General features: G+C 38.2%; 1 protein-coding gene across 1 annotated transcript in view; it reads right to left on the bottom strand.

Annotated features, from left to right (window-relative positions):
- cunh8orf34 (chromosome unknown C8orf34 homolog) overlaps window positions 1-25,595 on the bottom strand; it is an 84,773-nt gene that overhangs the window by 8,606 nt on the left and 50,572 nt on the right. The window contains exons 9-13 of the mRNA XM_007554571.2: window positions 24,509-24,594; window positions 24,302-24,375; window positions 15,207-15,333; window positions 7,982-8,478; window positions 4,169-4,265 (exon numbers count right to left, since the gene is read on the bottom strand). Coding sequence (XP_007554633.1) covers window positions 4,169-4,265; window positions 7,982-8,478; window positions 15,207-15,333; window positions 24,302-24,375; window positions 24,509-24,594 — 881 coding nt within the window. The remainder of the gene's footprint in view (window positions 1-4,168; window positions 4,266-7,981; window positions 8,479-15,206; window positions 15,334-24,301; window positions 24,376-24,508; window positions 24,595-25,595) is intronic.

Below are 25,595 nucleotides of genomic sequence, written 5' to 3'. Positions count from 1 at the left end.
GCCTTAAAAGATATGCAATGAGTCACACTGAAGAAATGACCAGCATAGCAGCATCAGAATGAAACATTTATCTTTTCATTGTCATCACCTTAAAAGATTACAGGAAAGTCTGACCAACCAACTAACAGCTGGGGGTAATGAATCCAACTCAGAAAACTGAGCATAAACCTTTCAGCTACGGGTGTCACAACCCATTGAAGCATAAAACTCGCTCTGGAAAACACTAAAGAATCTGATTAAAGGGTTGAATGTGTCCTCTGAAGACGATTTTCTTGTTTCCCTCTGACTAATAACATCCTTCTCATGCACTCACACAAAGACACACAAACCAGATTTGAGTGAACAGTCCTTCGGGGCTTCTCTCACGCCATAAGGTGCTTTGTCACGACTTGTGGCTGCTGGGTTTCTCTCTCTGACTTTCTGAGCCACGTCTAATTCAATCTGTGCTTAATATCCTTTCTCAATATGCCACTGTCACTGCCAAGGGCTCAGAGCAGGGCCCCAGGGGCCATTAGGAAAACCTATCCATTTATTGTGCAAGATACGCATTTGGCAAAACAACGACCCTCCAGAGTAACTTGTCAGAGGGGTTATATTTCCATGCGACAACCACTTGCCTGCTTGATCTTTCCTATGGCTAGAATTCTTGTGTCATAACGTCAGCGAAAGCTGTCCTTGCGAGTCCCACATGCAGTTAATTTCCAGTTTGAGTAACTGATCTTTGTTTACTGTGAAAACATAGTTACACTTAATTCAAGGACAATTCTTATTTCGTGCATACATCATGTTTTGGACTCAGTCATTAACAAACCAAAGTCAGAAGTTGACTTAAATGTGGAGATGGTGGTCTGGCTAATGGCTTAAAAAAAATTTAATCCAAGCGACGACGCAGAACATTGGTCCAGGACAAGAGGTGCTGAGAAGCACGTTAGACGACTGTAAAGGTTGGTTTTGAAATTCACACTGGTTGTAATTTCCTCGGGGGGGAAAAAAAAAGGAAATACGGAATGAATTAAATTGCAAATGTGAAAAGATAAATGTTTTGACTAACCCCAAGTACTGTGTAAATTTACAACAAAGATTTTCCACTTTAGAGCTGGGATACAGCGCCTCACGAAAGTACTTTTTCAGACTTTGTCACATCACAACCACACTCTGTTTTGCATCTTGTTGAGATTTTATGCAACAGATACAAAAAGTAGTGTGAACTTGTGATTTGGAGGGAATATAGTGTAATGCATTGTAGCATACAAGATACTAGTAGTGCAGCATCCATTGGCATTCAGAACATGTTGATTCTAAGCCTTCTAAAAATGTAAAACAGAAATAAAAAAAAATGAAAATACGTTGTCAAAATCAACAAAATAGCATGTTGTAGCATTTACCATAACAGAACAAGGTATCTGCACTGGCTCTTGGCCAGATATAGATGAGAATTTGTCCTGGACCAATAAATATACCTGAGCTAGGGTCTCTTTTTTTCAATGTGGGGTAGGGTGATGTCTTGGCTGTGCAAATTAACCATCCGTTCCTTTCAGTCTTTCATCTTATTGGCCAAACCCAATGACAAAAGCTTGTGAACAGCCAATAAAGGCCGGTATGTTAATCAGCTGGGAGTTTCCCCCACACCAAGAAACAGTTCAGATTTACTCTGTAAACAAGCTTCATTTAAACACAAAGCTTAGCATTTTAAAACCTTCCAAGCTGCAATTTAAACATGGGTGCTTTCTTCATGGCTTCGACTAGTGTGTCTACCGGAAAAACAACAATTACAACTTTCTTGGAAAACTATGTTTTTATCTCTTGCCTTCAGGTCACAACATGAACCTGGAAGTTTAACCTCCAGAGAGAGTGAATCCCATGTTTATATCCAAACGATAATTAATTTTAACACCTTAATATAAACTAAAGTAGTTTTTTCAACATCTGTGGAAAAGGGGGTTTCCTGATATGTAGGTATGGTTGTTGAAACACAAAGAAAGCAGAGTCATCTTGACATAAATTAAAATACTAATGATCTAACAATGTTTTTTTTTGTTTTGTTTTGTTTTGGGGTTTTTTCTCCATTTCTGCTCGAGCAACTTGTCCCTGGTTTTACTGTGGCGCGTCACAAATGGCATCACGAAGACCATGACGACCGCAGGAGAAAGACGAAACTAAACATGTGGAGACATTTAAATTAGAATTAGGTTATGAAGCAATATCTCAAGCTTTGAAGATCTCGCAGGGCACTGTTCAATCCATCATCTGAAAATGGAAAGAGTTTAGCACATCTGCAAAACCTACCAAGACATGACCATCCTCCTGAGCTGACGGGCTTATTATCCAGAGAGGCAGCCAAGAGGCTAATGGCAAATCTGGAGAAGCTGGAGAGATCCACAGCTTAGGTGGGAGAATTTGTTGATGGGTCAGCACAGGAACTATATCTGGTTGCAACACAATGGAGCCCCGGATATTTGCTGTTCGGTACTTGTGGATTTTCTGTGGAGCATAACTCCAAAACCCCTCTATTCACAGATTTTTGAATAAGGGAATATCTGAAATATTCGAAAAAGAATGCAGCCTGGGAACCTGAAATACTTTGGTGCAATTCTACTCAATGTGCTATTGGCTGGCTCTGGCACTGCAGTATGAAAACTTACTCAAAACACTTTATTTCAGCGATACAAACATCAATAACAACAATCCGACACCGAAATATTTCAAACAGTACAGCTACAATATGCCAAATTATTCTTGATGTCGCCAAAACCCAAAATTTGTACCTGTGATATGAGCTACAGTCAAGTGAACAATTTCTACTTAATTTAGTTTCTGCTTGACAGCAAAATCTTGATTAGTTTTCTATGTAAATTTAGGCATTAAGGAGTTAGTCTTTGATGCAACCGTCCAGGTGTTCGACTCCAGGCCTAAGGCATTGGGTAAATGCTTCTCCTTCAATCTCTACCTCTTTTCTTGTCAGGTTGCTTCAAATGAAGGCCAATAGCAACATCAAACTGTATTATAACTCAGCCTCTACATTCTTATGGCTGGTAGAGTCACATGCTATGGATTATTTTTGTTGGTGATTCGCATAAAATCCTAGTAAATACACTGAAATTTGTGGCTTTTAGGTGAAAAAATGTGAGCAACTTCAAGGGGTGAAAATACTTCAGCACTTTAGAGTGTTTGATGGCATAATTAACATAGTTACGATATCTTTAACTTGTAGAAGTGTCATATGTAATTGCTTAGCAATTAAGTAGAAAACCCCATCTGGCTTTAAAGTCATTAAGGCCTTTGCTTTAGATCCCTTACTTGGGCAGGTGTTGCACTGTCAGGCTCAGCACTAAGGCTCTAAAACATTCCTCTCCATGTGTTTTTTGTTTGCTCAAATAAATCTGTTCTCTTCCAGAAATAAGCTCTGGAGCAAGACCTTAAATAATGATGAAATATATCATTTTTCATTGAGAGAGCGTCCAGGCTGTAAATTCTTACCCATATCTCAAAGGATCAGAGATGTTTAGCTAAACATTAACCAGTGCTAAAACAAGCACAAACCTGACAGCTCCGGTTGGATCACAGAGGACTGAGAAGTACTTAGCTTCCCCTGTGGAGGCCCTGGCTATTGGACCGTAAGGCCCTCATGCATCTGTGTGATTTACGAACCGGAATGTCAGAGGAGGGGGCAGACCTCAGTCGAAGCTAATGGATTTGGGTTTGTTGTGCTGCAGCCAGAGCTTTACTATGAACGATTTATGATGTTCGACAACAAATTCAGGTGGATTGACTACATCTTGATTCAGATGTAGTGCCACCAATGAGGCCAAAACAGGAAATTTCACATGAAAACCTTCCAACCCTTGTTAGAATCCCCAACAGTGATTTTTTTTTTCTTACAATGGGGTAATTTTGTTTTGCTACTTTAATGCAGTGGTAATTTATTGGGGGTAAAGTGACACGGTGAAATAAGCCTCCCATTTCAAGATAAAAATAAAAGAGCTGCAGGAAGGTAAAATCATTATGGGAGCAGATTTGTGAGATGCAGATTCATAAGGGAGACACAAAAACTGAGCAAACTTGTGAATAACTGCTTCCTTTTGGAACAGAAACCTTGATCATCATACAAGCACCTGAATGCAGAGAGAAGTAAAAAAGAAAAAAGAAAAAAAGAAGGTAGGTGACTCACTTTTATCCTGTTCAGGAGGCTCCATGATGTCACTGTCTGTGTCACTGGGAATATGCCAGGGCTGTCTGATGGCCTGAAGCTGCTGGTAAAACTCATCCTGAAATAGAAAAAAAAAGGACATAACGCTGGAGAATTGATGCGAGACAGAAATATGGATGCTAGGAGAGAGACTGTTATTAGCCAAAGTATCTCAGTTTGTCAGGCCACACGTTAAAAGCCATAATTAAGGTCAGACAGATTTATGGCTTAAGTACTCATTAAAACGTAAACGCAAGGCCTAAAACGCAGTTTCAGAAACAGCTGAGGTTAAGTACAAAATGTAAAGACAAGCTAATGTGAAGGCCGCAGTGCTACAGGGATGTAAAAAAAAAATAAAATAAAATAAAAAGTATGTATGCCCTTTTCTTCTGAGCGAATACAAAAGGGAAGTGTTAATCAATAATCAATAAGAATCAAACTGCGCAAAAAAATTTCATTCAAGGAGGAACCACAATGTGAAAAACACAAGCTGGTCTACAGATCATTAAAAACTATAAGAAAAACCCCAAATATTCAGTTTTTCAAACCAACAGCAGTTTAGGGAAAATAAAAACAGCCAAGCACGGTGGTGGTGGTCTGATGGTCTGAAGCCGCTTTGTGCATTCAGAATCTGAAGGACTTAATTAAGGGAACTACAAAATCTTCTGTCTGTGCTGCTGCCAACACAAAACCTGAACCGTAATGTTTCTATGACACCTCAAGGCACAGTACACTTTTCTCATGTTTTTGTAAGTCAGTGCAGTACAAGCACACACGTTTGTATCAGGTAAGCCTTGCTGGTACTTGATTGAATCCCTTTTCTGGTTCAGAATTGTTGTCATTCTCTGTGGTATAGTCTAACAAGATATCAGTATCAGTAGCATAGAAACTGGGTCTTCCAGCATCATCCTGCTGGAAATAACCATCTGAAGATGGGTGCGTTTTGGCTGTAAATGGACAAAATTATACCATAAGCAGCCAAAACAATGGTGGACGGCAGGATGGATTAATGCGGTCATGATTTTGTTGACAAATTCTGACCCCAGTATTTGAATGTTGCAGCTGAAAACGACACCAATCGGACCAAGCAGGGTATTTACAATCTTTTAAGCTCATTCTCTGCTTTAATCGGTTCTGCCACAGTAAGCCCCGACCAGATTTGTCTCCATTTGCAATGACATTGATTTGCAGCCCTTCAAGCTGCACATCTCTCAGTAGAATGGGTTTGCTATGAAGAAGAGAGAAAAGGTGCAGCTCTTGAGGAATTAAGCCTAAAAGCATCAGTTCAGATTCAAAATAACTTTCATGCAACGAAAAGCTTTGCTTCAAATAGTAAATGACATGGACATCTCTGAACAGAAACGAAAAAAAAGTGGAATGAAAAATTTGTTTATTGCATTTTTTTTTAAAACTGACATGAAAATATACTTTTTTAAAATATCCACCCATTATTTATACCCACTTTTTTAGGGGGGATAATATCTATCTCCAGCGATCATTAGGCGAGTGGCAGCACAGGTCACCACTTCATCATAGGGCAACACAGAGACACACAGGACAAACAACCACACACATACACACACACACACACATACACGTGCACACGCACACGTGCACACGCACACGTACACGTGCACACGCACACGTGCAAACCTAATAAGGGAAATTTAGAAAGGCCAATTATCTAAAAAGTAAGGTTTTTGGATAGTTGTACGAAACCAGAGTAAGAAATTATTCCAGATATTTGTTCAAAAACAAATTGTCAAATTCATTTATTAAATGAAAACAAAAATGCTTTGAACCAATAATAACTTAAAGAAGAAAATCTGACTGTTTCTCATTCCTACTGTATAGGGTTTCAGTCGCTTCTCAGTTTCTAACCAGGCCTTCGTTTAAAGGATTTAGTCTTCCACGTGAACAGGTGGCCCCAATAAAAACAGACTGGGCACCCTGGAATAAAGTTTTGGATAATGTCACTAAGTGTCAACTGGCGTAACTGTCAAACTGCATACAAAGGGAGTGTAAAACCCCTGCCCGTCATTAGGAAAGCCTTCAAAAAAGGGCTCGTATTTAACAGGGCTCCTGTTAAGTAGATCATGAAAGGAAAATAAGAAAGAAATCCCTCTGAAAACACCTCTTTAATGCCAGGCTCATTTTTCCACAATGAAATGACATCCTACTGTACAGACCTCCGCGGCTCTGCGTGAAACCCCACACGAAGAGTGTGCACGTTTTTGCCTTGTGCGCGCACTCGGTCGTAATCCGTCTCTGTAAATTCTCCCAAGCTTCTCACTCTTGGTGTTCCATAGCTTTGACGAACAAAATATTTTTTTAAGCCATGACCAATAGCTGCATCCTGTGTATTAATCAGCATGTATAAAATTTATCTTTTTTTTTTACACAGATGTATACAAGCTAATTTTCAATTTAAACACTGATTTTATTTGCCGTCTAGAGAAGATGTGCTTTCCTTCAGTATCTATGGTCCACACATGGATCTACTCATAACAGACAGACACAAGGATTGCTAAAGAGGCAGAAGTAAACAGCTAGACCGCCTCTGTCTAAAGGTTAAGAAAATATACAAAAACTAAGTGCAAAAATAACAATTTGTGGTCCTTGTGTTTGTGGACATTTTGTTTGCCTAGCCTATACTTTCTGGAGTCTTGTGATGATTATTTCCAGGAAATTCCTGTGGAAACCCAGGGATTATCCTGTCTGTCAAACAAGAATTTACATTTATAATGTTTTGTGCAAGTGTTTAATTTTTTTTTTCTTTTTTTCACATTTTGTCATATCACCACCAGGAACTTCAACAGATTTTACTGGAATTATCTTCTTCTTCTTTTTTTTTTTAAAGAAATAAATGTTAAAGAAAAAAATGCCGTGCATTTGTGTTTAGCCCTCTTTTACTCTCGCAACCCCTTTAAGAAAATCTACTTCAACTAATTGCAAACTAAATTCAGATGTTCTAATGAACTGCACCATGACAACCTAGGACAAGGTAGTTCTGGAAGAAAATTTGTTAAGGTTTCCTACAAAATAATGGGGCAGAGGTTCAGCTTCCAGTAGGATAATATGCCTGAAACACAGCCAAGGCTATAAAGTTAAGAGATGTTCCCTATCTGAGCTTCCTCAGTTTGAGGTCTTTGTAAAGAAGAAAAGACAAAACCTTCCGTTTCTAGATGGGCAAAGTTAGTAGAGGCACTATGAAAATGTAAGTAAAGAAAAAAGTTACTTCTACAAAGTACTGACTGAATACAAATGCGTACCACACTTTAAAGACACTTGTGGGGGAAAAAAAACAACAAAAAAACACATGCAACACAATTATGTGTTACTGTGAGATAGTGGTCCCCAAAGTTGGTCCTCGAGGGCCGGCATCCTGCATGATTTAGTTCTCTCCCTGGTGGTAGTAACAACCATTTCAGCATGTCAGTGTTCTTCTTAGGCCTTCTAACAAGCCATCATTTGAACCAGGTGCGTTAAGCCAGGGAGAAAACTAAAACATGCAGGATGCCGGCCCTCGAGGACCGACGTTGGACACCACCGGTCTATAGTATATAACCACTGCAGTGGTTATACAAGTAAAGACATGATGTATAGGCAGTGGGATTCCTTTGGCATTTGTTTCCAGTATATAAACGATTAATTTGATGTTTCAATGTTTATAAAAGAGAGGACAACATACAGCTCAACACAATTACCTGTTTCTTGGACATTTATAGTAAAAGATGTGCATAAACAGTGATCAGTGTGCTTCATAATCAAAATGTTCATCTGCTGCCGTCTTACCTCAGAGAGATACGCCCGAAGGCTGGCACCAAGGCTGTCTGTGGTACTTAGTCCCGGAGGGGTGAGCAGTGGTCGAGGAAGTGGCGGCTGACTTGTGGGCGTCACAGGTCGGCTCCTTGACCTCCGGAATGTTACTTCTTTATGAGCGCCGGGGTTAAAGGAGGAGCGCGTCAATAAACTGTTTGGGGTCAGGGGTCTGCTGGGTGTTCTGGGGGTTTGAGTTCTGCTGCCAGGGTTGCTGGGGGTCCGGCCCATTGACATGGACATAGATAGGGAGGTGGGCTTGGGGCTCAGCAAGGGGAGGCCGATACCACAGGACTTGCCTGAAAGGCCACCGGCTGGAGACTGAGGCCTGGAGATGAGGCTGGTGAGAGGAAGAGTGTCTGGTAGCGTCCGGTGCCGTAGTGGGGTGTGGAGTAGACTTCCATGTGGATTGTTGGTGCTCCGACTGGTCATCTTTCCTACTTCTGCCAGCTTGGCCAGGTCTTTCTCAACCTCTGAAATGATAAAAGGAGTTTCAATTTCAAGGTTCTTATTTAAATGTAAGAGATGTTATATTACAAATAGTGATCAAAAGAAAATATATTTAAGAAAATCTACAAGACGACTGTTTTATGTTGAAGATTTTTTTTTCAAAAAACATACCAAGGAACATAATATTTTATCGTCTTCATTATGGTGCGTATAAGCGCCACAAACCCGACCTTTAACGTCATTTAATTGCATTTTTCTAAGTACCCTCAAAATACCTCCGACCAACCTTTTGATTAGCTATAATCCCTTTTCCACACACAGCTTACTGAAACCTCAAAATGTCAATGTTTCCATGTTCGTCATCCTTTAGAGCTTGATCTGAGTGTCAATATGTCAGAGACCAACTAAATTCATTAGATTCATTAGAGTTTCAGATAAAATTTTAAAATAATCCCTTCTTAATTTAAGAATATTTAATCATAAATATGGAAAAAGAAAAAACATGGAATCACTCAATACAATGGTTGTAGGTCTGAAACCTTAAATGTTGAAACAGATGATTGATTCCTTGGATTCTTGAATCCCTCCAAAGTGCAAAGAGTGCAGAAAAAAAAAACCCAAATCCCTTTTTTGATTGACCTCAGCTTGGCAATACATTTCCTAAAAGTCTGACTGATTGGCTGATGAGGGCCTAATGATTGGTCTCTGAGATGCCAGCACCCCAAGGCACTTGAGCTCTGAGACTCAGATGAATAGAATTAGACGAAGGTTTGCCTGAGTGAGAACCAGGACTGATTTACTGCATATTTTTCTTTGTTTGTTATTCTCATCTGTGTAGATTTTGCTACAATTAATGTTTTTCTTTCATCAGCCACTTAGCTGTTCAGGAGTAAAATTCAAGCAAGACCCCCGCCCCCCCTCTCTATTGCATTACTAATTTCTCACTCCAATGAAGAAAAATTGAAGATTGTTTTTTCTAGTTTGTGTTTCTTTCACTTCTAATAATCGGTTCTCAGAGAAAAAGTAAGAAGATTAACTTAATTCCAGATAATCATTAGATCTCTGTGGGTTTTTTTGTATGGTTTTTGATTTGAAGTGGAACAATTTTAATGATTACAAATTTATTATAAGAAATACACAAAGCCTCCTTCCTTCTATTAATGTGTATTCATGAATTTGCTTAAAAGATTTAATCATTCGAAATAGATTTCTGATAACAGATTTATTCACATCATTTCATTTAAAGTGGATATCAGTGTCTTCCACAAATTTAACTGACATTTGGACTCAGTTTGCAGATCTTCGTGATGGTGCCTGCAGTACTCTGTACAAATCCCAGATCACTATCAAATTATCTTCCAAGATTCCATCATAACGTCACCCCTGCTTTTCATCATAACTCAGAAGGGGGGAAAAAACAAACACAAAAAAAACAACAAAAAAAAACAAACAAAATACGCAGGTCTACGTCCCACTGGCCAGATGATTCACAAATTTTACTGAGCATTAAAGAGGGTGAGACTTGCTTACTTTCATCCTTCTTCTGGGTAATAGATGACAATATTTATAGATCTTGTAAACTGTGGTCAATTCAGCGTCCCCTTAATAGAAAAAAAAAAAAACTCCCAAGATGAGGTACAGTGAGCTCAGAATGCAAGAAGTTTTTCTACCCTTTCATGACAAAAACTAATTTGTTTGCCTCTCTGCTAGTTGTAGAAACAATTTTTGTTTGTGAAAGACCAAATTCTGCCAACTTGTGGGATCAACATCTGGCTCATTTTCCCCCCCTTATTTGTTATGTTTCTGATACAAATGTTGGCAATCTTGTCTTCAACAAAACTGTCTGGGAGTTATCATGTGCAAGGCATAATTTCACAAGTGAGTCATCAGGAGCGAGTCCTAAACTGTGTATGTGTGGCGTCAAGTAAATAACAAAAGGAAGCATGACAAGTATTCCATAAACCTCGACTTCCTTGTTTTTGAGTGAATGGTGCTTTTGCTCCCATGCAAACAACATTTTCCACAAGCTAATATGAACCACATGTTGCTGCTCACTGACAAATGTCCATTTAGGATGCAAAGCAGAAGATGTCTGCAGTGTTACCCATCATTAAACTTAGGGTGGAAAAAAAAATTGCAGATGTTTTCCACAGATTTTAGGGTTAATCTACATTTTTATTTGACAGTATGTTTGCATTTTTAACTTTAGATGGGCTTTCAGTGGAAGGTAGGCCTTATGGAGATACAGTTGAGTTTAGTCTTATGAACTCTTCTCATTTGTCTTCCATATTTGGTATGTGCCTGTGTGCTAGAAATAATGCAATAATTGAATGAGCTTTTTGATGCCATTTTTCATCTAATTTTCCATAGAACACGGTGCTAGCTTAGAGCTTCGATGTTTAGCCATGACTATTTGTTTCCCACAGTCTGCCATGAGCTGAAAATGTGAATTCTCCTAGCTTCTCATTTTCTTCGAATGTACCTTTGATCCGATGATTTTACGTTTAGTCATCTCGGCTTCCTGGGGAGCGTGATTTACTTTATTTCTGCAATTAACTTTATGTACTCTCCATGTTTTTCTTTTCCATATAAAGTAGTCCTGGCTCGGTTGTTTTCTGTTTACTGTATTTTGTTTTCTGGACAGAGACAATGACAAAGCAATTGCTGCTATTATCTTAATGGACTTTGTGGAGGTTGTTTTTCCATAGCATGTACTCAAGTGGTCAAGTGGTTCAGTGTTTAGCATGTGTCTGTATGTTTCAAAGACAGCCATTGACAGAGTAATTTCTGCTATTAACTCCATGCAGTTTTTAAAGATTAAACCTTTACCACTGTTTATATAACTATTTATTTATTTATTTATTTATTGTTCAAATGGAAAGGTTTGGTTCCTCTGTCATCACCTCCATTCTCAGTAAATGGGACATCTGATCAACTTAATTCAAACTGACGGTATGACTGGATTTTACAAACATAAATAAAAACATGCATTGAAATAACTTTTTGTGATCTAGTACTATAAAAACATACTGCACTGAAAGATTAAAGAAAAACAAAAGTAAACTTTTACAATGTAGTTTACAGGCCCAATAATCTGCATGTATTCTGCATGACATCAAGCCTTTGTTTGTGCAACTTAAACTGTATTAAAAATAAGGTAACAAATAACCCTTTTCATTTGGTCAAAATATTCTTAGGATGTTTAAATGTGTGGTAGTTCAGATCGTACCATGACATCAGCTTTTGGTTGCATTTAAATTAAGCTTCAAAAGAAGCACTCTAATTAGCTGACACGCCTGCACAGCTCCTGACCGTAAGACCGAACCTAAATCCAGGGAAACACCCTGGTGTCACACTGAAATAAATGTTACAGGGTTCAAATAAAAACAGTTTCTGTATGACTTTCTAGCTTGAGTTGCTAACCGCCTACACTTTGTTAATAAATTCTCATGCGATTATTATATTCAACCGTAAACAGGATATGTTCGTTAGCTGTCCGTTCCCGTAAAGCCGATGTGTTGCACTGAAGGATATTTACAATTCTAATGATAACACCACATGTTTTTGTTTCGTAAATCTTCCTCCCTTCCATAAACGGTTACAAGAGTCATGATCTTTCTGTAAACCAGCTCCGCAAACTTCCGAACACTAAAAGAGCAGCCTAATAAAAGCAGCGTCTTTTTAAGATTCTCTGCTGCTGGTACAGTAAACACAGTTTCTACTTTTACAGCAACTGATGCAAAATGACAGCTTCTGGTGATCAAAGACGTGGGGAAAATACACACATCAAAATACAGCTGGTATTAAGCTCGCGTCGTTGTGATCTGAATTTCAGATTGAGGAGACAGAAAAAGAAAGCAAAGTGGAAAATAAGACAGAGAAGGAGACGAGGAGAAACATAAACAGACAGAATCTATTAAAGCCTTTGATCAAGGAGCAGATGCACGCGCTGAGAGTACACGGCCACAGCACGCTATAAAACCATTCGGAAATCATGCAAGGATTATTGGGTCCCTCCTCTGAAAATAAACAAGAGCACTAACGACATACTTGCCTCCAGGCCTTCAACTATGCAGAATAAAGCCTGCTGGATAAATTAAAACACCACCTTCTGAATTTAGTCGAAACGGACGAAGCATACTTTCCCAACAATGCAATGTTTACAATAAAAAGATAATTCAGCTTCGGTACAATTAGAGAACTTCCAGACGCATCCATTAAACCATGAGATTATATGAGAAACTTTGTTAGTCACAGTTACCCTCTATATAATTTTTCTCACAATAAATTGGCAAATTTCCCAAGTCAACCATTGTTTACAAATTCAATAAAGAAAAAGGAAATCAGACATTTGAATGATGAATAGTACCTTAAAAAAGTAATTAATATCACTTGAATAAGAGAAACAAAAGACTCAAAAGATTTTTGAGTGTTTTGAGGCTTTTTCACAGCATTGTAGAGCAGACAGATTCATTTCTGTGTAAAAACACCACTGCATGTCTTTCAAACTTTCTGATGAGTTTGTAAGACAAAAAAAAACAACAACCAGATTTCCAATAATGTTCTACAAATATGTATTTAAACTTTACCTAAAACATTCTAGCTAATTCTGAGTAAATATAAAAGATGTCATATTTCATACTATTTCAAAAGATGTCCAAATTAATCTGGTTCTATGTGAAAAAAGTAATTTGACGACTGTAAAATGCACATGGCTGCAATAAAGGTAAACAGTTTAAAAAAAAAACATTCTCATAATATGCTGCAACAAAACAAAGGCATAAATCAGTCTAGTGACTTTTTAACCAACAGCGATTCAGTGACTCTGAACCTGAAGAGAAAAATCTGATGTTATTTCTTCTGAACAGTAATTTGCTCGTATTTAACAAAAATAAATTGTCTTTCTCAGTCATGAGACAAGCTGAAATATTTAAATTATTTTTGCTTAAACATCTTGAATGAGGCCTTTGCTCAGAAAGTTCCATCAGAATGATGAATACACATGAAAAATAGAAATCAAAGCTTTTGGCAATCTCTGCATTAACAGAAATCATCGTCTTTCTGTGTCATCTGAAAAACATATGCTACTTTGTGGACAAAAAACAAACAAACTTCACTTTGTTCAACCAATATGCTTCAAATAATTCTCGTATGTGACGATATGTAAAGGCTCTTTACACAGTGTGATGCTGTCAAACTGAGTGGGAAGACATGCAAAAAAACAAACAAGTGTGTGACACATGACACTAAATGGCGCCTTTCCCTCCAGCCTACATTCCAGACTACAATCTGTTTCATAAACCAATACATATGTGATAAAATGGTGACAGAAAACAGCCTCAGACTCTCTTAGATGCCATACATATCAAAGATAAGAACTGGATACCATGAATAATATAGGTCAAATTGCAAAACAATTCAACATTCCTGGAATATGTCAATCTATAGCAAAGGCTGTAACCAATTCAGCAGTTTCATTAAATCAACCTGACATCACTGGAGCTAAAACAAATATTAAGCATGTGGAGAGTGACATTTTTATTTTGTCTTGTAGCATTTTTGCTAAAAAAAAAAAAGAAAAGAAAAAAAAAAGATTTCTTTGCAATGCTTTCACCAAAGGGAACACTTTCTTTGGCCAAAAGTAACACATACTTTGGCTAGACCCTTTCCCTTGCTGTAATCTATACCCCCATAAATTCTATGAATAATAATCCAAAGTATGTGTACATATGTGGAACAGCAGATCAAACAAATTTTTTTTTTTTTTTTTTTTTTGCAACAGCAACTTTTTGGTTGGTGATTTTCAGACCTGTAGTAGCTGATACGATATAAAATTATCTATCCTTTTTTTTGCCACTCATCAGACACAAGTGACAGTGAAATGCAACAAGTCTTTACTGCAACTTTCTCCATTTTATGCTTTAAGGTGTTTGGTAACAAACATAAACTTATCAGATCTCATCACTGCCAAGTAAATTTGATTAAAACATGTTCACGGCGGGTCAAGACTGCGGACATTACCTTCTGGTTACATGCCCCGTCTTGGGTTACAAATGTATTTTTCAAATAATCAACTAAACATCTCAGAATGATGTTTCACTCACTCAGTGATCAGGTACCTACAAGCACAGTAATAACTGAAAGCTTTACTTTCAGTTTCAACCATCCGACCTCTTCGCATGGGGGCCATGTTTGTTTATAACAAGTGTGAGATAAAGTGTTGTTATTGTAGCAGTTGTGCAGATGCCGAGTATAAATTAGGAGAGTGCTGTGGCACTTGTGGCAAAATTTTTAGACTCGTCATTAAGCTCATGAGAGTGTAACTTATGTAATAAATATGTGGACTTTCCTACCAGCGTAGGCCAAATTAAGCTGTGGGCAAATTTTAAACGAAAACTGAAATTGTTTCTTTAAAAATACAGCAGCTGTGTAAAACATTTGATTCCTAATGCTCTTATTGTGGTTAATTTGCTTTGCTTCACATCATCTGTCCGTAAAGAATGTTGTCACTCTGTTCTTAAGGCTACATCTGGTAGAAGGCAATGCAAATTTGCATAGGAATAAGAAGGTCTTGGTATGTTTTGTGTTACTAACCACTTGTCCCTTTTGGAAATAAACAACAAATGAACGGAAAAATTAAAGAACATTTGAAAATAATTGACATTGGAAGTTCCTAAAACAACTGTGCAGGCACAAAGACACACTGCAAAAACATGCACGTCGTGGAAACACGCACACATGCGCTGCCTACCAGCGAGCTGTTTGCCCATGTTCTCCAGCTCTTTGGAAAAGAGGGAGTCGCCAAGCAGCAGCCCCGTCTGCCCAACAGAACTCCCACCTCTCGCAGACTTCAGATCAGCCTCCCAGACAGCCTGACGCTAGTTAGAGAGGGGAGCAGAAAAAAAAAATGAGCGAGTCACATTAGAAGAAAGACCCTTCAATTAACTCTTTATATAATTTTCAGCTATTGCCGAAAGTATCTGAGCCATATCTGCTGAGGGGAAAAAAAAAAAAAAGAACCAATTATTATTTTATGGGCTTTAGAAAAACACAAGAAACCACAGCAAGTGTAGATGAAAGCATCCAACATGGAGGGAACTCTGTTAAGTGAATGTGGCCCGCTAGACAGTCAGTAGTGGTTTAGGACATTTTTCTATAACCATCAGCAGAGACCCCTTACCCTTTGCGCACTGGTGTGTTGGCATTAGGTTCGTCAGCCCAATTATAAGTCTAAGCAAAATGTAACTTTTTCAAAGTTATTTCATTTCAGACACATCTTCACACACTATATTGGTGATCTGTGTGGAAAAAAACCTGCAAGACATACCGAGCTTTGCCAAGTTGAGTAATGGAAGCTTGCCTAATCGTAATTTTATTCTTTTGTGAGGCCGGATGATGTATAGAGTTAATGCATTTAGTGTTCGTGAGCTCTAAGCACAGGTGAGAAATAAAACTTGACAGCCATAATCCCACCACCTGTTTGTTTAGTTTACACAAGATAAGTTATGATGCGTCGGATGCCAGCGCTTACATCATTTGATATGCTAAGCTTTTAATGAGAAACAGAGCTGACTTGACTAAGTGTTGAGATGCTCTGAGACATCTGGTAATAGATATGTTCAGCATACTCCTAAAGCAAGACTCAGGGATCGCCCTTTGATATACACACACACACACCACAATGATAAAGTCCGCAAAGCATAAAAAAATTAATCTTACCTGACATCACAGCTACCAAGGGGTAGAAAAATTAGAAAAAAAACTTGCTAAAACTTATTTTTAAGTTGTTTATAGTTATCACAGATAATACTAGTACTAGCAGTACTAGAAAGTTATAATATTAATAAAAGGCCGTACAAGGCTCCAAACTGCTGACTGAATTAAAAAAGTAAAATATTTAGCCCGACATTGATGACAATGACCATCCGTAAAAGTGGCATCATTGTGAGTTACTATCCAAAGCATTGGCAGCCAATCTGGTTGGTATACAAGAAGAAAATCAAATGGTTTTTTCTCACAGCAGGTTTTCTCCCCCTCTGTGTTTTTACTGCTGGAACCAGGGCCAGATCAGACAAAAGAGAGTACAAATCTACCCTGAACACTTCCCTGGTAGGGAGGAAGGACGTAAGGAACTCTGGGTGAATCTCATCCAAGCAAGGAGCTTTTTAACGAACTCAGTGACCTCTGCGCCACAGGCTGGAGTCCTGATCGTAAATCCCCAGACTCCACTTTCTTAATGGAAGACGTGGAAGATGTCCACCAAAGGGTTGCCTTGCGATAAATAGGTAAATGTTAATATAAATATTTTTCGCATGAACTCGCATTCCAGTTGGAGACCTTTGCTTTCACTACTTTCTTTACGTGGCCATTCGTTTACGCAATCTTCCCCGATTTCTACATTCCAAATGTAATTTCATTGATCTTCCGCAACTTTGACTTTTGTTCTCGCTTTCTTTCATGCTTTTTGTTTTTTTATCATTACTATTTCTCAGCTTTGGGCATGAAAATAAATACAACTATTATTTAGTTGTGTTCAGCTGCAAGTCTGAACACAACTGAAAAAAAGTCTTCAAAGATACAAATTTAAATTAATAATCCAAACGGGATGTTTTGGCAGAGGAAACTCTGGCATTATCTTCCTAGCTGCTTTCCAGCTGCGTCATGGTGCTCATGCCCAGTTGCCAAAGAGTACAAGAGATGGCAGTTCTGGTCTGATTTATAAGCTTATATTTGAATGCCCATGCTTAATAAAAATATCAATCTGAGCCTAGGGAATCTTGACAAGCATAGGAGTTTTGAACAGTGTGATCCTAAACACACGGCAGCCATAAATCTTTGTTTGAGGAAATTTTGTGCTTGATTGGCCAATTACTTCACATGAGTTCCAAACATTGGCTTTGGGTACGTTAGAATAATGTGGAAACAAGCAGGTGCATATAGTCATTTGTTTTGTAGATTCCATAAACAAGTCAGGAAAACAATAAAAAAATAAACATATATAGATTTTGTTTGTACAGTTTCTACTTTTAAGTTTGAGATCATGAGGAGCCAATATTTTTATGTAGCTTCCTTTCCTATTGTCCATAAAGAACAACTTCCCTCAACCAAATTTAAAAATATATACATTTTAAATCTCTAGAGCGGGAACATGTACTCAAATTTGTACTTTATTAAAACGCATAAAGTAGACTTACTAAAGTGCTTAGAAATTTCTATAACGTTAAGTATCTTAACATTTTCTTATGATACCACAACACGCTATTGTATTTTATTGGGATTTAATGAGATGGACTACTACAAAGTAGTGCATAAGTGTTTAGCAGAAGTAAAACTGCTGCAAAGCCCCAAAGTACAATTCAGTATCAACAATTAACATCAGATGTAACTTAATTGGTAAATAAGGTTCATCTGTGAGTAATTCAATCTCAGTATAAATTCAACTGTTCGGGGGTTTGCTAGAGAACATTAGTGACCAAACAGCATAATGAGAACCAAGACCACCAGCACCTTAGGTCTTAAGAGAGTGCATAACATGACAAACTGCGAAGAGTACTCGGGGAGTTTTTATAAGCCTAAGAGTGTCAAAAAAGATTCTGCAAAGATTGGGGATTGGGTGGAGTATTGGTATATTTCAGAAAGGCTCAAGAAGGAAAAGCTACCAGCTCGTATTCCATTTATAAGACTGAGTAATTTGAATGACAGGATATAATTTTCATTTATTGCAATTGTGGTGACATTTTGTCCACACTCTTTACCAGCTGATGGCATAAATGCTCCATTAAGTTGTTTGCCAACCGCCGTTAAACGGTTAGCAGAAGAAGAAAAGAAGCCAATCACCTTCTAGGGACCTAGCAACAGGGGTCAACCACATCTTCTCACTAATCTAGGAATTTCTGTCGTCTCCTCACTCAGAGTTGCTCTCAGCAATTGGCTGAATCACTCTGACGCCAAGACTCTTGGGCAGGGACTTTAAGCTAAGTTAGGAACTCTGTGAGAGGACAGAGGATCTCTGAAAATATGGCCTCAGACCCAAATCTACTAAAGAATTGATGTCTACAGAAGCTCTCCTGACAGTCAGGAGGAACCCAAGTTACTTTGCAAAGAAATATAGGAAACAGAACATTTCAGCCTTTAGAAATGCAAAGCTGGCAGATGTATACCTGACCTGTAGCTACAATAGTAAAAATATTGCAATTGTAAAGAAAGAAGTGTATGTATGGTGCATGTATTCTTTTCTTGCTTTTCACAATTATACACCACTTTGTTTTGGTCTGTCTCATAAAACCCCAATAAAACCGGTTGAAGTTTATGGTTTTAGCATGTCGAAAGGGATGTGAAGCCTTTTTGCAAGATGCTGTAATCCGTTTTTTACTAAACATGCATCTGAGCAAAACAAGGAAAACTGATATTCTCTTATGAATAGCTGACCATTAAATTTCAAGTCCATCACATTGATCTTGGTGCCTGTCAGACACATGAAGCATTTCGTGGCAGCAAAACCACATCGCCACAAGCCAATCTTTAATTACAGCCCTCATAAAGCAGTGATGTGAGCTGAACATCATAACTGAATCCACTACTCGGCTATTTCTTTTTCTTTGGTGGTATCTCCCCAAATCCAACAGCATTACATCATCTTCTCCGCCTCTCGTTTCGGGTATCCTCGGCAGCAGCACCCAAGGCCACCAACATGATGCGATTTTTTTTTATTTCCCATGCACTGTAAAGTCATTACCAGGCTGTAACATATTAACTTAAAAGGCGTTGCAGCTAAAATACTTTAGGAAAACCAAATACATATTTGAAATTGTTACTACACAACCACGCTTTATTTTATTTTTTTTGGGGGGGAGGGGGGGTTGTACAATGCCCTCTTGTTTTCAATCTTACAAGAATCAAAGTTTATCCCAGAGACTCCAGCCTGGAGGCTGAGGCAACCAGTTTTCAGGAGTCCTGAAAGCCTAAACAACACAACTTTACACAGTGCAAACAATTACTCCAATCAGATAACATCCACTCATAAACAAACGCTACAATCAAAATCTCTTCTCATCTTGATTGATTTTGGTAAACTCATACGTTTCTAGGAAGTTCAATAGAAAACATCTACATGTACAGTCAGGCATTATAACACAAAGCAACGAAATATGTAAAAAGCATAAATGGCTCAGTGTAATTTGGGAAACATGAATCGAACAAAAACAGTCTTGATTAGAGCCTGAAAATGCATCATGAAGTCATGAGAAGCAATCTCAATTTCGGTTTGCAGCCGTAAATCTCATGCCAGACAATATAAAGCTTTTCCTCCCTTTTGTTTTGAGGCTAAGTTTAGATGGTTTAATCTGCAAGGGGGAAAAAAAAAAGAACCATTTCTTTTCCCATCTCCAGCAAACAGATAGACTTTCACAGAGTAGATTTGTATCAGTGGTGCAAAACCATATTTTAATAATGCTCCTTATCTCTATGACCACAAAAGGAAAAAAATTAAGACAAAAGTGGAAACGACAAATATGGATCAAACTTTTTTTTATTATTATTTGCATGTTGAAATCAAGTTAGCAAAAAAAAAAGAATGGATGGAAGTCTTAATATGTACTGTGTGTTCTCAGCTATGTGTGTGTGGTCAGCTCTTAAGATCACCACAATCTGGGATTTGAGCCAGTGTGGCTTAGCACACAAACAAGAACTATTTAAAAAAAAAAAAAAAGTTTAATATTTGTGCGTGCAGTTATCGAGATAAAAAAAAAGATAATCAGAAAAATTTTACATGGTAACCAAGACAAGTTCAACCTGAAACATACTTCTATCATGCACATCTTATTTCATAATGTGTTTTATGGCTTACTGAAACCTCCTTTAATAGTTGTTTATGTATTGTTTAATACCTATTAGGCATTTATAATCTGCTTCAGATGGCAATTGTTGGTTTGGAGTTAACCCACAGCTATTATTCCTCTAAATCTCCACAGGGAAGTGGTCAATGGGACAAGTTTGCAAGTAGGTGTCAAGTGGGAAGCAGAATGAGCAGCGATTAATTTTAATCACTAGGCCCTTTAAAACCAAGCTGGTTAATTTGAGTTTCCACTGGCGAAGCTCTAGCACCAAAACATTGGACAAAGGACAGAACCATCTCTATCAGTAGCTGGGGAGGTGGGCTCCTGGGGAGCAGCAGCCAATCAAATCACTGTGAACTTCAACAACCACCACAATGAGAAAATCCTGATTGCTTAATGGCCGTTAAACTCTTGTTTTCTTCACAAGAAAGGCCATCTAATTATATAAATAAATTATGTGACTCTGAATAATAAGTAATTATTTTTTGGTTGTTCTGCTGTTGCCATGGTGATCGCCCTCAAACGACTTGCGGCTTCAGAGTAAAGCAAATAAAAGTTGCCTTTACGACCACGAGGGAAAACAACTGAACTGGAAGGTAAGCATGGGTCTACTGCTGGTATCAGTCAGTTAAATAACTAAAAAAAAAAAATACCAATAAATAAATAATCTAATCATCCCTAAATATTTTATGAAAAACTAGCAAAAATTCTAGAGGGCCTGGAGTTTTCACCAGCAGCAGCATAGAGTAACTTAGCAGTGGGTTTCCTGCACATGCTGCACACTGCTGGTAGTTTAAGTTGACAAAAAGAAAAATAAAGGTTAAAATGCAATTGTTGACAAAAACCTTCTATTCATTATAAACACAAAAATGAGCTGCAGCAGTTGCTTTTATTACAGTAATACTTTCAAATTTACATTTTGCAAAGCAGGAGTGGCATGTCTGATAATAACGTGACACTTTATTTGTTCTTATTTAATTTAACCACCTGCTTTTTTGACTATCTTGAAAAGAACTGTTCAATCTTAAAAGTGCATTTCCGTTATAAAACAGATTGCTGTTTTACAATTCACAAGAAGACAGCAATAGCTTTGTTTTCTCTACAACTATAGTGGCTAACGTGGTCTCTTCTGGCTTTGGGGATAATGGGGAGAGCTGACAGGTTATGAGAGGCCACGTTGCATTTCTAATCATTTCCTTTTGTTTTGGCACACAACAGATTCACCTAATGAACTTTATGGACTTGTGTACCGGAGGCAGCCAAAAACAAATAGCATATTGACAATAACCCTATTAGAGTTTAATTTGGGAATTCCAAAGACATGACGCCGACCAGTCCGAGTGTAACAGACTATCAACTTACACACGCATCAGTAATTTGACAGTATTGTTAAAAGCCAATACCTTCGCATGTTGTTCTTCTGAAATAGTGCCTTTGTGGTTTATAGGTATCCCTACAACAAATCAAAGAATGATTTGAATTGTCCCCAAGCTCATAAATTCAGCTAGATTTGTTAGTAACCCCAGCTTGCTCAGATGTGTGTTGAGTAATACATTATCTGATGTTATTTTACCAAATACATTTATGAAAAGATTTTGAAGATTCGTCAATTTCTTGTATTAGGATTATAGAAATTTGATTGACGCACTGAAGAATATTGCTTCAAGACAAAGTGAAAAAATTAAGTTGCTGCATAATAAATCCACTGTTAGTGTGGAGAACATCTGCAAATGTTTAGTTGTAACATCTTTGTCTTTATCAGGTTGGGAATGAAAACATGTAAAAAATAACAGTAACTTTTTTATAAGGTTCATTTTAACAAAAATAAAGTTAAAACTACCCTATAAATCAACTTTATCTTGGCGTCTTCTGAAATACTTCAGAATATCAATTCTGCAAAATAGATTTTTTTTTTCTATTGGTTCATTTGACTTTTTTTGTGTTCTCATTATTTTGGATTGTCATCATAATAATAATAATAATAATAATAATCGTGCACATTTTGTAATTTATGAGTGCCTGTGTAATAAAAAACAAATGCTACAGTTGTTAAAAATCAACCATCTCTACATAACTCAACCACAATGCTTAAATTATGTTGTGAGATTTGCCTCAGCAAAACCAAAATGTATGCGACAAATTATGCTGATGCCAAATATTTAAAGGCCATGCAGCAAAACCATCATAAAATTCCTGCTTTTTATCATGCACATTACATTGCAGCACACTAATTATCTTATTTCTATCAGAGAAGTGAACGCTTTACTCTCTCAAATGTTATGGCCATAACAGGCCTGCCATTCACAGCTAAACCTGATTAAAACCAATCACCCAGCTCTTACAAAGGTCATAGAAGCATTTTTTGAGGGGGATTTGCTCCGGCTATTGCTTTAGGAAAGTATTTGTCTTTATGAGGCAATTATCACCTAAAAGAGCTGGCAGAGGCAGGGGGTCTGTGAGCCTAATAATAACTACTAACAGTTTTAGCGTTCCAACATTACCGGGCATTTAAAGCCCAAAATAGAACTGTGTAAAGCTTAAATTGTGCATTTTTATGTACAGTCATAAATATGCCCATAATAAAATATGCCCGAAATGTCTGATCTTTATTTATTTATTTCTTTTTTCTTTTCTCTTTAACGACAACCAGTGGAGCAACAGACAAACAGTCCAGTTTCTACAAATGCAAAGTCAACCTTTGTTCTTATTATTGTGTATTTAAGCACCCCATCCCTCAAACATAAACAACTAATTAGTACACGATTTCTGTCGTTCTGTAGTTCAGAAAACTTCAGAAAGTTATTCAGCTAGACATGAAATGCCCTGCTAACAGCTTTTTGCCTTTAAAATAAGTAACACTCTATCGTCTTTGCGTATCTAGAAACCAACATTTGTTGCCAATTCTTGCCTCAAGTTCAGTTAGGTTAAATTGATAATGTAAACAAATGACAATGTATACAGTTTGCCAAAAATGTACAATTGCTTTTAGTTCTGGCCTCCAATCTTCACCAATGTGTTCTCTAACCAAGTCAGAGACCATCACAGAACAGCTTTATTGAGAGTTATACTCAAAATATTAGAACATGCGTTCCAATGAAGCTAGTTCGTCAGAATAAAAGCAACCTTTGGAACGTGTTGTATTATAATCTATATCATGTTTGACTTATTTATGGAGTTACTGAAATGAGTGAAGTGTTCAGTAAACCTCCAATTTATTGAATGTGATTGTACTCCAAGATTCAAGATTTTGGAGTCAGGTGATGTCAGCGGGTAATTGGTTGCCCTGGATTTCATTCAGTGAAAGCACGGCGAAACGGGTCTAAATGCAAAATGCATGCCACACTTTTCAGAATTTTATTTGCAAAATAAAAATCAGACTCCGGCTTTGTTCAGTCAGCCTCTGAAAGTCTGCTCCCAGTTAGTGTGGAGCCACTCTGCATCTGCTCCACACACGGCGCTCTGCATTGGCACCAAACTGTTCCTACTCTTTAAAAGAAAAACCTACAGTAAAATGCCTCGTCTAACAATTAAATTGGCCGACTATGAAAAAGGTATTGGCTTTTATTGTGCTTACGGAGAGCCTCTAGCCTCTAAGCTGAACACTTTATTAACAGCATGTGAGCGTCTGCCTTTATAGAGGTCTGGTTTGGGCCAGCTACACACTGCTTGCTTGAAATGTGCGACGTGAACTGTGCAGTAAGTACCCACCGCCACAGAGTTAACGTAAAGTTTCATTAAATGCTTTTAGCTAGAGTTAAGCAGAGCGATATCAGGTAGATGTCTAATTCGGGATATCGGTTGTTTTCCACCGTCAATTGTTCCGTGAGGCTAAAACGCCCCACGTGACGATGGATCGTTTTCTCTCGCAGAATTTTCTTAACAAGAAGCTCGAGGTGGTTTCCACTCAATATCAGACAATAAAGCTGCCGAGGAGAGAGAGAGCTACGAGGTAATTGATGGCTTGTAAAGTGATCTTAATTGTTCGGCGATGGGTGCAGGGAAGGACACTTACAGAGCCTGTTACTTGAGATAAGGCCTCACATTCCTGAAGTCGACTCGCCACAGTGTCCACCCCGGGCACTGGCGCTGCTCCAGATGAATCCATTCATAACAAGGGAAGCAAGAGGAACACAGCACAGAGTAACAAAAACATACAAATATGCAACCAAACAAAAATATTTAGATTTTTTTTTTCCCCCCACTATGTTATGAAACTCACAGGAGATGTCAGGCACAGCTTGCTCAGATATGTGAGGTCTGTGATCCTCTTCAGATCGGCTGTTCGATAGCGTGTCTCCCTGCAGCCTAGAAACAACAACACGCAAAACATACAAAGTTGTACACAAGGCCAGAGAACTGTGGATGCAATGCATGTTTAGAAGCCGAGCGTCAGATAACAACGAGACGAGTCGGTTTCCATCATTCTGAAGCGATAAGACAAGTGGAAACATTTTTTTCTGAGTTCATAATCTCCGCTGTAAAACGTGGGATTGGTGAAAGAAGACACACAGGGGTTAGTTTAGAGCAGTGGTCCCCAAACCTTTTCCTGTGAGGGCCACATAACTTTTCCCTTCTCTGGTGGGGGGCCGGAAATTGTTGGGGGGGCGGGGTGCGTTTCTCGATTGATTTTTACCCAGAAAGCACATGGGCAAAAACCATGAGTGAAACGGTCACTGGGACTGACTAGTATATATTCCACTGAGAGAATGTAACTTTAATATATTAATTTCTCATATGTTAACATAAAGGCTCGTTTTGAAGTATAAGCTGCTACTTACAGGCATCGCTTCGAAGAATTCAACATGGAATGCAGCGTTAATAACAGACACGTGTGTTCATCTGCTCTACCGCTAGCACACAACCGTACTGATTAAATAACATAAAAGTCAAGCAGTTCCCTAAAAGTCCAACAGATGGCAGCAATGCGCCATGCAAAACAAAACACCCACAGTTTACAGGACACGCTTCCTGCTAAAGAGCCCCCTGGTGGTACAATCCCTCTGAATACTGGTATTGTTCAGAGGGCCGGACCAAATGTGGAGGCGGGCCCGTGGGCCGTAGTTTGGGGACCCCTGGTTTAGAGGATTTATCTCATGTGAAACCAGAATACTGTGTTTATAGGTAGGAGCAGGGGTGAAAGTAAGGGGGTACGGAGGGGTACTGCGTACCCCCAAAAGATTTAGCGGGGGTATGCAGTACCCTCAAGAAAATGGAGCGGCTGTCTGATGTAAAGAATCAGAGGGTGCACGCAACCGTGAGTGCATCCTCTGATTAGACATGATCATATATATGATATAACCAAACAA

Source organism: Poecilia formosa, unplaced genomic scaffold (assembly GCF_000485575.1).
Source record: "Poecilia formosa unplaced genomic scaffold, Poecilia_formosa-5.1.2 Scaffold64, whole genome shotgun sequence".
Taxonomy (NCBI): domain Eukaryota; kingdom Metazoa; phylum Chordata; class Actinopteri; order Cyprinodontiformes; family Poeciliidae; genus Poecilia; species Poecilia formosa.
Note: the sequence above shows the minus strand (reverse complement) of the source record. Positions and strands in the feature narration are given on the sequence as shown.